The sequence below is a fragment of the Capricornis sumatraensis genome, chromosome 20 (assembly GCF_032405125.1).
Source record: "Capricornis sumatraensis isolate serow.1 chromosome 20, serow.2, whole genome shotgun sequence".
Lineage (NCBI taxonomy): Eukaryota > Metazoa > Chordata > Mammalia > Artiodactyla > Bovidae > Capricornis > Capricornis sumatraensis.
In genome coordinates, this window is record NC_091088.1 from 67019229 (window position 1) to 67033873 (window position 14645).

The 14645-nt window shown below is 55.7% G+C and overlaps 1 protein-coding gene across 1 annotated transcript; it reads left to right on the plus strand.

Annotated features, from left to right (window-relative positions):
* The first annotated feature begins 229 nt into the window (after positions 1–229).
* CACNG8 (calcium voltage-gated channel auxiliary subunit gamma 8) lies at positions 230–14425 on the plus strand. The gene is made up of 4 exons (XM_068992650.1): positions 230–512; positions 10564–10647; positions 11792–11932; positions 13659–14425. The coding sequence occupies exons 1-4, from the start codon at positions 326–328 to the stop codon at positions 14423–14425; spliced, it is 1179 nt and encodes a 392-aa protein (XP_068848751.1). The 5' UTR covers positions 230–325.
* Positions 14426–14645: the final 220 nt, after the last annotated feature.

The following is a 14645-nucleotide window of genomic DNA, read 5'->3' on the forward strand; positions in this document are numbered from 1 at the left end:
CCTGCCCTCCACTCGCAGGCGACCATGGCGGCCCTCTGACCCCGTCCCCGGCCTGCAGCCTCCTCCTCGCCGGCCCCCTCCCCAGCCGCCCCCCCTCCCCGGCCCTCCGCCTCGGGGGGGCCCCCCACTTCTGCCTGCGCTGTGCCCCCCACCAGCCGCCGGCACGGCCCCGCCCCCGCTGCCCCGGTGGTGGCCCGCGGCCCCCCGGCTGCCCGTGGTCAAGCTGGAGTCGCTGAAGCGCTGGAACGAGGAGCGGGGCCTCTGGTGCGAGAAGGGGGTGCAGGTGCTGCTGACGACGGTGGGCGCCTTCGCGGCCTTCGGCCTCATGACCATCGCCATCAGCACCGACTATTGGCTGTACACGCGCGCCTTTATCTGCAACACCACCAACCTCACGGCGGGCGCCAGCGGCGACGACGGGCCCCCCCAGCGCGGGGGCGGCGGCGCCGCGGAGAAGAAGGACCCCGGCGGCCTCACGCACTCGGGCCTCTGGAGGATCTGCTGCCTGGAAGGTAGGGCCCCGCGCCCCCGCCCCCAAGTCTCCCGGGTCTCCCGCGGCCTCCACCCTGGGTGGCCCTTCGTCCGCCGCTGCTCCTGCCTGGCCACCGCCCCCCGCCACCCTTGGCCCCCCACCCTTCCCACCCTTCTCTGGGTCCTGACCCTCGCCTGAACCCCGCCTCCCAGCTCGCCTCTCCATCACCCAGCAGGGCCCCTTGAGCCTTTTCCTCTTCCCTCCCTTCGCGGGGAAAGCGCCCCCTCCTCTCTCCCTCCCACCCCTCCGGGGGTCCGGCCTCCCTCTACCAGGGGACCCCCTCAGCCTGGACCCCAACGCTGGCACCCTCTGCCTTCCCGCCCTCCTGCCCTCTCACCCCCGATCTCGAGGCTGCTCCTTCTTGCCCGCGGCATCGTTGCTCCCCGGGTCCTGGCTCTGAGCGCCCCGACCTCGGATGACCCCGTCTCCAGCGCCTTCCTCATCCCCTTTGACCCTCTGGCCCCACGTGGGCTGTTTGTCCCCTCAAACATCACGCCCCGTCGGACCGGAACTCGTGGTCCCCTCCTCTTTGCTTTTGGGGGCTTGTCTTCCGGGAGTCTTGTCCTGGCTTCCTGTCCCCGCCTCCGCCCCTGGTCCTTGTCTTTCCTGGCCCTTTCTGGGGCTCTGCTTCCCACTGTGTCCACTCAGCCTCCCTTTGGCCTCTTCCTCTGGCAGCGGAGGCACTGCCTCTTCCAGTCTCCGTCTCCGCTCTTTCTCTGGCCCTGCTCTTTCCCTCTTGCAGCCTCCCTCCCAATCGGTTGCCTCTGCCTCCCACGTACCCCAACTGTCCCCCTGGGCCAGCCCTCTTCCTCTTATCAACCCCTCCGTCCCATTCTCAGCTTTGCCATTTCTTTCCACATGGCATGGAGGTGCTGGGGCGCAGGACGCCTGAGTCCCAGTCCTCTCGTGCGTCGGTCCCCCCTCCCCTGTGTGGCCGCTACCTGCTCACCTCCCCAGCCTCACCAGCCCTGGTCTGCAACGCCAAGAAGGAACCAGCCAATCCCCAATTTCCCCCTACAGGACCCAAAAGATCACAATTTGTCACTTCTCTGTTTTTAATCCTTCTCTTTTCCCCATCGTTTCCTCCTCCGTTTTGCTGGGCGCTCTCAATAGGCCAGAAATGTTATTCTCTTATTTAATCCCCTGGCGGGGGCAGGATGCTATCCTCTGGTTGGGGATGAGGAAAGTGAGGCTCAGAGAAGTTAAGCCACTCGCCCGAGGTCACCCAGCTGTGGCTGGGGGCAGAGCCAGGAGAACTCGGGTCTGAAGGATGGGAGTTACAGATATTCTTTGTCTGGCGTGCGGAGCATTTAAAACCGAAACCACAATCGGAATCGGTTGCCAACATTTAAAAATAGGGAGGCTGCACGTTGAGAATCCGATCTCCAGCTTCTTTTGAACTAGTGGCAGATCTGATAGCACGGGGCTGGCATTGTCCAGCAGTCCTGGTCGGCCAGGTCCCAGTAGCAGCTGCTTCTTCAGATCACGCACGTGGGTCTCCTTTTCCCCAGTCACCTCTGCTCCCTATTGCCTCACACCCACCCAATTTCCCCATGATGTTACTCTCTTCCTCGTGCGGGCATCTGACTTCATCTTCATTCCCTGGTCTGACCGAGCATCAGGCACAGAGCCGTGTGCGGGGACTTGCCTCTTGGAACCCCCAGGACAATGTATGAATCATAATATTTCCATGTTCTCATCCCCTCCTTCAAAAGCACTGTTTATTGAGTTTCTACTATGTGCCAGGCACCATTCTTGATACTGGAGCTACAGCTCAGTGCAAGGAAAAACAGCAACAACAAAGATCCCTGTTGTTATGTGTCTTACATTCTAGAAGGAGAGACAGATGAGAAGAGAGATGAGTAAATACAACATCTAGGGTGTTAGATGGAGCTGAGTGCTAAGGAGGAAAAAGAGCAAAGGAGGGGACCAGAAGTGTTAGGGGCAAGAGTGTGAAGCTGTAGAAACTGGAGATAAAGGAGACCGAGCGGCTGACATCCGAAGGGTGGGCTGAATGGACCCAGAGATGGAGCCATGTGGCTTCTGGAGGGAAATGCTTTAGGCTGTAGAACCCGGCTCATCAATGGGAATGTGCCTCGTGTCTGACTGCCAGGGGAGGCCCACCACCCAGCCAGGGCAGAGCTGGTGAAGGAGGAACGCAGTAGGAGGTGCCAGCACGGTGCACGAACTTTCAGGTCCTGGGATGTGATCTGCTTTTTCCGTCGTAGGCTCCTGGGCAGAGGAGTGATAGGAGCTGGCTGAAAGGTTAAGGGGATCGCTGTGCTGTGTCTCTGAGAGGGAGGTGGGAGGGAAAAGGGAAAACAGGAGCTGGCTTATCTGGGGTGGGAGACGTAGAATTAGGGTTTGAATTGAGAGCACTTTCTGCAGCTAGAGCGGGCAGGCAGGAACTGCTGATGGGGACAGTGGCAGAATGTGAGAGAAAGGAGTCTGGATGTCTTGAAAGCAGGGTTGTCCAACCTCAGCCTTGTTGACCTTTTGGGGGATGGATAATTCCGCATTGCAGTGGCCGGTGGTGGTGGTGGGTGGCAGGTGGAAGGAAGGTCCTCTGTGTTGTAGGAGGTTTAGCAATATTCCCGGGCTCTACCTCCAAAGACCAGCAGCATCCATCAGCGTGGCCACCAAAATCGCCAGCTGTCTCTGGTCTAGGAATAAAACTGCCCCTAGTGAGAGTCACTGCTCGAAGTCTATGGCCTGAGCCCTGGACAGTGTGGTAGGGGTGGAGGCAGGGGGTATTTATCAGTTGAAACAGTTGGTGTTTTATGTATTTGTCTTACTTTCTCTCAGTTGTTTAGTCGCTAAGTCACGCCCGACTCTTTGTAACCCCATGGTCTGTAGCCCACCAGGGTCCTCTGTCCATGGGATTCTCCAGGCAAGAATACTGGAGTGGGTAGTCTTTCCCTTCTTTCTCTAGGGGATCTTCAGGACCCAGGGATCGAACCCGTGTCTCCCACATTGGTGGGCAGATTCTTTACCATCTGAGCCGCCAGGGAAGCCCTAATTTATCGTAAGGAGGGCTCTCATGAGCTCAGGTTTGGAAATGTTAAATTGGGGGTGCCTGCTGGTCATAATGTCTAAGACAGGAGTCCGCATAGGAGAGGCCCCACAAAGCGCCGCACAGCCGATCTTTTAGGCTTCGTGGGGCGTGTGATCTCTGTCACCGCTACTCCTAAAAACAACCGGAGACAATGCGTGAGTGGATGAGTGTGGCGGGGTTCCAATTAAACTTCATTTACGGGCACTGACATTTGAATTCTATATCATTTTCTCATACCACGAGAGTCTTCCTTGACAGTTTTTCAATCTTTTTTTTTTTTTTTTAAATAAGTAAAACCTACTCTTCACTGGGTTTGGCCGTTGGGCCGTAGTTTGCTAACCTCCCCCGCCCCCGATCTAAGACATTAGCGATAAGACGTATGAGGCCAGAGTTCAGGAGGATGTCTGGGCTGGGGGGGTGGTGCGTCATGGCATGTGGATGGATGAGCAGAGGCGGAAACACACACAAAGAGTAGCTGAAGGGCCAATGACTGAGCTAGTCCAGTATTCAAAGACAATCAGACAGATGAGAAGAGCCAGCGAAGGGAGCTAAGAAAGGGGAGACCACAGAGGATGGGGGGAAATAACGGGCTAAGTGGGGTCCCCAGAGACAAAGGAAGTGACTTAAGGACGGGTTAAAGGCAGGTCGGCTTCATTGTTACTTGATCATCATTCGTGTGCCACTGGAGTCTCACAGTAACCCTGTGCACTGTTTACGACCAAAAGCTTAGGGCTCAGAGAAGGGAAGCAACTTTCCCAAGGTCACACAGCTAACAGGCCATCGCGTCCACGCTGGAGCCCACGTCTGCTTTGTTTCCTAAGTCAGCACATCCACCAGCCTCCATCCTATCCAAGGATCCAGGAGTGTAGAAACTGTTCCCCCGGGGCCACGGTCCCCAGAAGGTGCTGTCCCCCAGGGAATTCTTGGGTCTCATCCTGTCTCCTTCCAAGCGTCTCTGAGGAACGCAGTAGGAAGTGGTGTTGGAGACCCAGACTCTGGAACAGAACTCACTGGGTTACCTCCTGCCTGCCAGGCACTGAAACGTGACCTTGAGCCATATGTTCAACATCTCTGCTGCTTTTCACCATCAGTGAGATGGGCGTTATAATAACCCCTAGCCTACAGAGCTACGGAGGGGGCCCAGTGAGTTATTCCATTCAGAAGGCCAGTAGACACAGCGTAAAGGCTAGACTGTGTGGCTTCTATTCTGTCCTTATTATTAGGAATTTGGGTGACCCATCCCTGAATCTCCCCTCCTCGATAACCAGGGAGTCCCATCCCTCCAGCCAGCGCTGCCCAACAGAAACATCACACAAGCTGCCTCTCTAACTTAAATGTTTCTGTGCTGTGTGCTTGGCTGACTCGCTCAGTCCTTTCCGACTCTTTGCCACCCCGTGGACTGTAGCTTTCTACTAGTGACATTAAAGGGCTTCCCTAGTGGTTCAGTGGTAAAGAATCTGCCTGCCAATGTAGGAGACGTGGGTTCAGTCCCTGGGTTGGGAAAATCCTCTAGAGAAGAAAATGGCAACACACGCTAGTCTTCTTGACTGGAGAAGCCTGCAGACAGAGGATCCTGGCGGTCTACAGTCCACGGGGTCGCGAAGAGTCGGACACGACTGAGTGATTCAACAACAACACTAAGTGACATTAAAACAAATAAAAAGCGAAGGTTCAACGGATCTAATTTAATAAATGCAATTATATAGTATATTAATATAAAGGTTAGTAACCGATTTTATTTAACCAAGCAGAGCCAAAATATTATTTTAGTATGTGAGCAATATAACAAATATTAATGAAATACGATGCTTTCTTCTTCAAAATGAATCTGAAATCTGCTGCATATTTTAAGCTCACCCTTCATCTCAACTGCCACCTTTCAGAACCAACCTCCTGGGGCTGGGTTTAGCCCCCTTCTCAGGAATCTCAGCGCCCAGAATTTGGACCTACAGCCCAATTTACTCTAGCAGTCTATTGAAAGCCCCTGTGCTCAGCACTTAGCAGGCCTTATTATCTCATTGAATCCTCCCAATTGCTCCAGGAGGGAAGGTATTATTATCACGAGAGTTTGTCAGAGCAGGAAGCTGATGGCCAGAAAGGGGAAGTGAGTCAGCTACAAGGCCACCCAACATGCGGGGGGCAGTAGGCGCGTCTGCACGGGCCTTCACCCCCACGCCCGCCGGGGTCTGTGCTCTGCCAGCCCTCAGGGACGCGCCGGTTTTCATCACCACCATTCCTGCACGCACAGAGCTCCCAGCTCAGGCAGTTGGATAATATGCAGAGGCAAGCTGGTTTTCTGCTCTTTAACTCCTGTGTTTCACAGCGTGTGCGTGCTAAGTCGCTTCAGTGTGTCCAGCTCTTTGCGACCCGGTCAATGTAGCCCACCAGGCTCCTCTTTTCATGGGATTCTCCAGGCCAGGATACTGCAGTGAGTTGCCTTGCCCGCCTCCAGGGGACCTTCCCCACTCACGGATCGAACCTGCATCTCTTGTGTCTCCTGCATTGGCAGACGGTTCTTTAACCACGGCGCCAGCTGGGAAGCCCCACACGTACGCGGAGTGAGCACTTGTCAAACCTTATCTGGTCATATCACCATCCTCATTTTCCAAGCCAGGAAGCTGAAGCTCAGAGGTATTCAAAACCCAAAAGCCACACAACTGGGAAGTTACCGTCCTGGTATGCAGAGCCAGAGAATACACTTTCAAAGCCTGAGCTTGTGGCTACCATAACCACTGGGTTCTGCTTCCCTAAAGACACTCCGTTCTGGGAATTCCCTGGCCGTGCAGTGGTTAGGACTCCCTGCTTCTACTGCAGGGGACACGGGTTCGATCCTTGGTTGGGGAACTAAGATCCCACAAGCTGCACAGTGTAGCCCAAACAAATGAACAAGCAGAAAGCTCACCTCTGAGGTCCAAACTCTCCTCCTCATGATTTAACTTCTACATGGGATTGAGCATGGGATTGAGCAACTTACGCCTCAGTTTCCTCACCTATAATGCAGTGAAGTGAAGCAGTGAAGTGAAGTCGCTCAGTCGTGTCCCACTCTTTGAGACCGCATGGACTATAGCCTACCATGCTCCTCCGTCCGTGGGATTCTACAGGCAAGAATACTGGAGTGGGTTGCCATTTCCTTCTCCAGGAGATCTTCCCAACCCAGGGGTCGAACCCAGGTCTCCCACATTGCACGCAGACGCTTTACCATCTGAGCCACCAGGGAAGCTCAAGAATACTGGAGTGGGTTGCCATTCCCTTCTCCAGGGGATCTTCCTGACCCAGGGATTGAACCCGGGTCTCCCGCATTGTAGGCAGACGCTTTACTGTCTGATCGACCAGGGAAATTTGCAGGAGTGCTATTATTTCCTGGTATCCTTAGGGTTGGTCATCCATGCTGAGGGTATTGTTCAGTCGCCAAGTTGCGTACGACCCTTTGTGACCCCATGGACTGCAGCACGCCAGACCTCCCCGTCCCTCACCATCTCTCAGAGTTTGCCCAAGTTCAAGTCCATTGAATCAGTGATGCCATCCAGTCCTCTTCTGAGAGTGTTAACAGCTGTCAAATGCTTGGAGTGGTGTCTGGTGTGTGGTTAGCCCTCAGTAAGTTTTATACTAGTTAAGTGGACCTCCCAGGTGATTCAGTGGTTAAGAATCCACCTGTAATGCAGGAGATACGGGTTCCATCCCTGGGTCAGGATGATCCCCTGGAGAAGGGAATGGCAACCCACTCCAGTATACTTGCCTGGGAAATCCCTTGGACAGAGGAGCCTGGTGGGTACAGTCCATGGGGTCGCAAGGAGTCAGCCATGACTTAGTGATTAAATAACGACAAAGTACTAGTTATTATTACTTACAGCATGACTAGTCTGTGGAGAGAGTCTTCATGCTGTCTACTTTCCATGCTCAATCTCACTGAATTATCATTCATATTTTGAGAAAAGCACTATGATCCCATTCAAGAAAGAGAGAGCTTGAACCCACCTACCAGACCATAGCGGACGTGCTGTTGGGTAAGCATTTGCTCCCACAAGATGTATCTTCATTCATTCATTCAATTGCTTTTTTTTTAAGTGTAGTAAAATGCACATAACATAAAATATATCATCTTAACCCATTTTAAAAGCACAGTTCAGCAGTGTTAAGTATATTTACATTGTGTATCAAGCTCCAAAACACTTTTCATTGTGCAGAATTGAAACTCTACCCATTCTTCCCCACTCCCAGCCCCTGGCAACCATCATTCTTTCTGTCTCTGTGAATTTGACCACTATAGACACCTCATATGAGTGGGATCATACAGTGTTTGTATTCGTGTGACTGACTTATTACACTTTGCATGTCTTCAAGGTTCATCCAGGTTGTGGCATGTCTTAGAATTCCATTGTTTTTAAAAGGCTGGATAATATTCCGTTCTATCCACATGCCACACTTTGTTTATCGGTTCATGCGTTGATGGACCCTTAGGTTGCTTTTGGCTGTTGTGAATAATGCTGCTACAAAAATGGATATATTTGTATATTTCTTAGAGACCTTGCTATCAATTCTTTTTCGTATATACCCAGAGGTGGAATTGCAGCTAAGGTCCCCCACATGCCTCCTGGCCAAATAAACCAAAACCTAAAACTGAAGAATTATGGGATTCCCTGGTGGCTCAGGGGGTAAAGAGTCTGCCTGCAATGTGGGAGACCTGAGTTCAATCCCTGGGTCCGGAAGATCCCCTCGAGAGGAAAATGGGAACCCACTCCAGTATTCTTGCCTGGAAAACCCCATGGACAGAGGGGCCTGGGGTCGCAAAGACAGAGTGACTTCACTTTCATAGTAATTTTGTTTTTAATTTTTTGAGGCCCCTCCATCCTGTTGTCCATAGAAACCAAACCAGTTTACTTTCCCACCAACAGTGCAGACAGGTCCCAGTTTCTCCGCATCCTCACCAACACTGGTTATTTTCTGTTTTGTTTTGTTTGTTTATAGTAGCCGTCTGAATGGGATGGTATCTCATATCTATGAGATAGTATTTCATTGTTGTTTTCACTTGCATTTCCCTAATGATTAGTTTATACGGACCACCTTTTCATGCACTTCTTGCCCATTCAGCCGTTCTTATATGCAAATATCAAGCATTTCCAATGCTCTAGGCATTCTTCTAGATGCTGGGACACCTACAGGCTTAGATTCCAGTGGGAGCAAACTGCTGTGTGCTTGAATTCTGCTTCCACCACCCAGCAGCTGTGAATCAGTGAACGCTTTGTATGCCTCTATTTCCTCATCTGGACAATGGGTGTATGACGCGGTATCACTGTTCCCAGCAAAGTGCTAAATCTCTGTACCTGGATTCAACCCTCGTAAAAACCGGGGAGGTGCATCCTAGTATCCCCCATGTTATAGGAAAAGGGACAGAAGCAAACTAGTCCAAATAAGGCCAACAAGGATGTGGTGTAAGGACATGATGGATTCAGGCTTCATCATCAAACCGTGCGACTCCAGTTCTTACCACTGCACGACACCAATACCATTATCTATTTCATGGGTCTCCTGGGAGCTCCGGGTGAGTTAATCTACCTCAGAAGCACTTAACAAATGTTAGCGCTTAGTGGAATTAGTCACTGCCTTATAGTCCTTCTTTCCAATCCTTTCCTTTACCCGCATTTCTTTCCCTGTCATCTTCTGCCTCAAACCTCCCTTTCTGCTATCCTTATGGTTCATAATCTAATTCTTTCAACACTTATTTCTTGACGCCTCCTTTGGTGCCAGGCAATGCTAGAGACACACGAAGGAATCAGACCCCATGCCCCACCACCCCATTCAGGAACTCCCAGCGTGCTGAAGAAGATCATAGAGCAACCCAATGCATGTTTAAAAAAAAAAAAAAAGGAGCAGCTACCCCACCCAGAATGGGTGGGAGGGGTCTCTGTGAGGGAAAACTTCCTCAGGCAGGTGCCCGGGCGCTGCTCTCTTGCAAGGGTTAAGTTCTTCTCCAGGAAGAATGTGAGCTGAGTGTTCCAAAGCACTGGGCAGAGGCCTGGAGATGGGAAGGCGCCTGGAGAATTGAGGAAACAAAGTGTCTTTATACTGATTTATATGCCAGTCTCCAGCTAAGTAAGGATGCATGTTCTGGGACGGAGGAGTGGGCTGTGACTGCAGGACCCCTGGAGGCATACTTCACCCCTAGCTTGCCTTGGCTTGTTCCAACCGCTCCATCGCCTCCCTGAGGACTGCAGGTGCTGGGCGCCGAAAGAGGGGGAAGCCTACTCCCCAAACAGAGGATTGAAGAGACGACACCCCCACTGACCCACTGGGGCTGCTCTCTCCTCCACGGGGACTCAAGGCTTCATAGGGCCTCAAGGCTTCACAGGGCTCAGACGGTAAAGCATCTGCCTGCAATGCGGGAGATCTGGGTTCGAGCCCTGGTTTGGGAAGATCCCCTGGAGAAGGAAATGACAGCCCACTCCAGTATTGCCTGGAGAATCCCAAGGACCAAGGAGCCTGGTAGGTTACAGTACATGGGGTCGCAAAGAGTCGGACACGACTAAGTGACCAGCATACACACATACACAGGGGAAATGGAGTCCTTTTCGCCCTCCGTTGCCTCTCCGTTTTCCCACGTGGTTTCAACGGGTTTCGAGTTGAAGGGTCCTTGACATCACTGAAACCAACACCTTCTTTCTTACAGAGGGGGAAACGGAGCCCGGAGAGACTGTACTCGTCCAGGTTACAGGGCAAAGGTCCTTGTGGCCTTTTAGCGAGTGTTGGATGTTTTCCTTTGTCCTTGTTTTAAAACCTGGTTGGGAAACTGAGGCCAGGGAGTTTGAAAGTTTGTCCCAGGTGCGCAGACGTGTTCAGGAGCCAGTATTTCCTGTCTCCCAATCAGCCCAGAAAGAGAAGAGGTTTGAGGAAAAGGGGGGAGGTGTCTTTTCTCACCCAGAGTTCCCCAACTGTTAAGTGCCCACCACCATCACCCCCCTCCCCCCAATTCCCCCTCCAGGGTTGAAAAGAGGCGTCTGCGTGAAGATCAACCATTTCCCGGAGGACACGGACTACGACCATGACAGCGCGGAGTATCTGCTCCGTACGTGAGGGTCTGGGGCGGAGTTGGGGGGATGCTGCTGGGCTCGGACACGTGGGAGGGGAGAGGGGGCTGTGCTCCCGCGCTTAGATCGACGCGCCGAGATGAGCTTGTCAGCCAATCCAAGCCAAGATACCGAGATCCTCTGGCCTCCGATTGGGTCACTGGGCCCTCTCCCGCCCCCTCCTCTCACCTCGGGGCGGGCAGACGGGGGATCCCCAGGGCTGATTGGCTGCCGTGCCGGCCTGGGTACTCCGGGCCGTGACTGGTTGTCCCTCTCCGGGCCGGGATTGGCCAACCGCACCCAGGGCCCGAGAGGCAATCTGCGGCGCGGCCTGGCCACTCCCGGGAGCTGGCTGGGGAAGCCCGCGGTGCGATTGGTAGCTACCCCGAGAACGCGGCAAACCCCGAGTTGGGATTGGCTGTGGCCTCAGCCGGGCTCAGAAATCGCAGAATCTGGTTGCTTGGGGTTTGGGGGAGTGGAAAGGACTGCAGAGAGAGAGAGAGAGAGGAGAAAGGGGAAAAGAGAAGGGAAACCCAGAGCTACGGATGAAGCAAGGCAGAAAAGGGAGGAGAAAAGAGGAGAAAAAGAAGAGAGCGGGAGAGGGAGCGATGGAGGGGGCAGGGGAAGACAGAAGAGAGACCCGGAGAGACAGGTGAAGCCAGGCGGACGGGGGGTGGGAGGGACAGCGGGATTTAGAGATGTGATAAAAAGAAGGATCTGGAGAAAGGGGGAAAGGCGCAGAAGGGAGGAAGGGAACGCGCGTGCGAGAAGGAAAAAGAGAGGGAGATGGTCCACAAAGGAAATAGAGGCGTTCAGAGGCGGGGTGGGTGGGGTGGAAGAGAGGGAGAATGGTTAGAAAAATTAAAGGGCAGAAAAAATATGCCAGCAGAAACACAGAGGAAGAAAGAAAAGGACGAAGAAAAAGAGAGGGGGGCCATCAGATCGCGAAAGAGAGAAATTTTAAAGAGGAGAGAAAGTGAGACAAAAAAGAACCAGAACACGGGCAGAGGGGAGGAATGGGGAACCAGCGAGAGAGAAGGGGGACAAGGCACAGAGGAGGCGCGGGGCCCCAGGGGCACAGGCGGCTGTGACTGACGCCCTGGTTCCCTCCCCACTCCCCGCCCGTCTCCGGTCTCTCTCCAGGGGTCGTCCGGGCCTCCAGCATCTTCCCCATCCTCAGCGCCATCCTGCTGCTGCTCGGGGGCGTGTGCGTGGCGGCCTCCCGCGTCTACAAGTCCAAGAGGAACATCATCCTGGGAGCAGGGATCCTGTTCGTGGCAGCAGGTGAGAGGCAGAGGGAGGGGGCGGCCCACCTGCGCTCGCACGTGTGTCTGTGTGCGTGCGCGCGGGCGCGCCTGCAAAGCCACCTTGCCAGGGCGCTCCCTGGGGCCCGGAGCCTTCCTAGGCTCTATCCCAAGCTCCATCGCCACCCGCTGGGCGAGGGAAGTGTAGCCTTCCCGCCGTCTTCTCGGGGAATGAACCCAGCTCAGACAGGTGTCTACCGCGTAATCCGGGATTCCAGGAGTTCAGATTCCGAAGCCGGCGGTCCAGGAGATGGAAGGGAAGGAACCTGGAAGAGGGGAGCTTGAGGCTGAACTGAGGTCTTGAGGCTCGGGAGGACCTGGAGGAAGGACCTGAATGCAGTTGGGGAGGAGCCTGCCCTAGGGGGCCGGACCTTGTGGTCTCCGGTGTATCCAAGAAGGGGCGGGTCCTGAGAAAGTTTCCAGGCCAACTCGGTAGTGAGGCACGGCTTTTTAAAGGGGCAAGACCCCCCTACTACTCGATGTGAGTAGTACTGTGCAATTCCGGAACTTAGAGTCTTCTCAAAGCGGTGGACTCCTGAAGAGGAGGAGGAGGGCTCAGCATAAATAGCAGGGGAAGCTTTCGGAGAAGGATGTGACCTGCAGGGGTGGGGCTTGGAGGATTTGAAAGGCGAGGGTAACTACAAACTGGGCCTAGGGAAGTCTGGCCTCGATCCTCAGGGGGCGGGGCTTAGCAAGCTGGAGGTGGGGCTTAGACTAGAAGATTGTCTAGTTCCTAACTTGTGTCCCCCTCTTTCCTGCTCTAATTAGGCTACCAAGAGGAAAGCCTAGAATAGATGATAATCATGGGAGAGTTCAGATCAACCAGAGTTGGGGTCTAGAGAGTCAACGGGATTACCTTATTAACAGACTTAAAACGAGTCGAGGGTGAGGCCAGATTTATAAAGTTAGGGGGGAGTTAGACCAATCAGTATAGGGCCTGGGTCATCTTATCAAGGGCAGAGCTTAGGCCAGCCAGGGAAGGGCCTGGACCATCTGGGCAGGAGTTAAGACTGTCTAGGGCAGGGCTTGGGTCTTCGCGGAGGGATCTGGACCACTAAGGGTGAGCCTGAACCATCTAGGGTGGGCCCTGGACCAACTAGGGCAGCGTTTAGATCAGCTAGAGTGACCTGAATTAGCCAGGGATAGTGGACCATCCGAAGCAAGATCTGAGGCCGTTTAAGGTGGGGCCTGAGCCAGCTGGGGAGGAATTTAGGCCATCTGGAAAGGGCTTGGACCATGTCAGGTCGAGCATAGATCAACACGGGTTGGGGCCTAAATGCTCAGTGTGGTATATGGACCATCTGGGGTGGGATCTAGATCATTGTGGGTGGAGCTTAGACCAGAGTGGGGTAACGACTAGACCGTCATGGGTGGAGCTTAGGCCAGAGTAGGACGCGGCCTAGACCATCAGGGGTGGAGCTTAGACCACATGGGCGGGGCCTAGGCCACCGTGGGTGGAGCTTAGGCCAAAGCAGGGCGGGGCATAGACCATCAGGAGTGAAACTTAGATCAGAGGGTCAGGGCCTGGGCAAGTCCGGGCTGGGTAGGGCCCATTTGAGGCGGGGCCTAGGCCATCTTGGGCGGAGCTTAAGCCAGAGCAGGGCGGGGCCTAGATCATCAGGGCGGAGCCTAGACCGGGGGCGGGGCCCGGGCGGGGGCGGGGCCAGGGACGGCCTCGAGGCTCCCGTCTGACCGTCCCCGCCCAGGCCTGAGCAACATCATCGGGGTGATCGTGTACATCTCGGCCAACGCGGGCGAGCCGGGCCCGAAGCGGGACGAGGAGAAGAAGAACCACTACTCATACGGCTGGTCCTTCTACTTCGGCGGGCTGTCGTTCATCCTGGCCGAGGTGATCGGCGTGCTGGCCGTCAACATTTACATCGAGCGCAGCCGCGAGGCGCACTGCCAGTCTCGCTCGGACCTGCTCAAGGCCGGCGGGGGCGCGGGCGGCAGTGGCGGGAGCGGCCCCTCGGCCATCCTCCGTCTGCCCAGTTACCGCTTCCGCTACCGCCGCCGCTCCCGCTCTAGCTCCCGCTCCAGCGAGCCGTCGCCTTCGCGGGACGCGTCTCCCGGCGGCGCCGGGGGCCCGGGGTTCGCCTCCACGGACATCTCCATGTACACGCTCAGCCGCGACCCGTCCAAGGGCAGCGTGGCCGCGGGGCTGGCAAGCGCCGGTGCCGGCGGCGGGGCGTACGGCGGGGCGGCCGGGGGCACGGGGGGCGCGGGGGGAGGCGGCGGCGGTGGCGGCGGGGCGGGCGCGGAGCGGGACCGCGCGGGGGCGCCCGGCTTCCTCACGCTGCACAACGCCTTCCCCAAGGAGGCGGGCGGCGGCGTCACGGTCACGGTCACCGGGCCGCCAGCCGCGCCCGCGCCCGCCCCGCCCGCCCCCGCCGCGCCTGCCCCCGGGACCCTAGCTAAGGAGGCCGGCGCCTCCAACACCAACACGCTCAACAGGAAAACCACGCCCGTGTAGGGGCGCGCCTGGGGGCGCGGAGGGGGGCGTGTCCGGGGCGCGTGCGCGGGCGCGCGTGCAACGAGGCTGCCGGGGGTCGGGGGCGCCCCCCTCCTTCCCCGTGAGCGCGCTGGAGACTGCTCAGCCTTCCCCCGCGCCCCCTCCCCGCCCTATCCCCGCCCACCCGGCTGTGGGGGAACATCCCCCCACCCTCTGAATCAGGGACCCTGAGGGAGGGGGA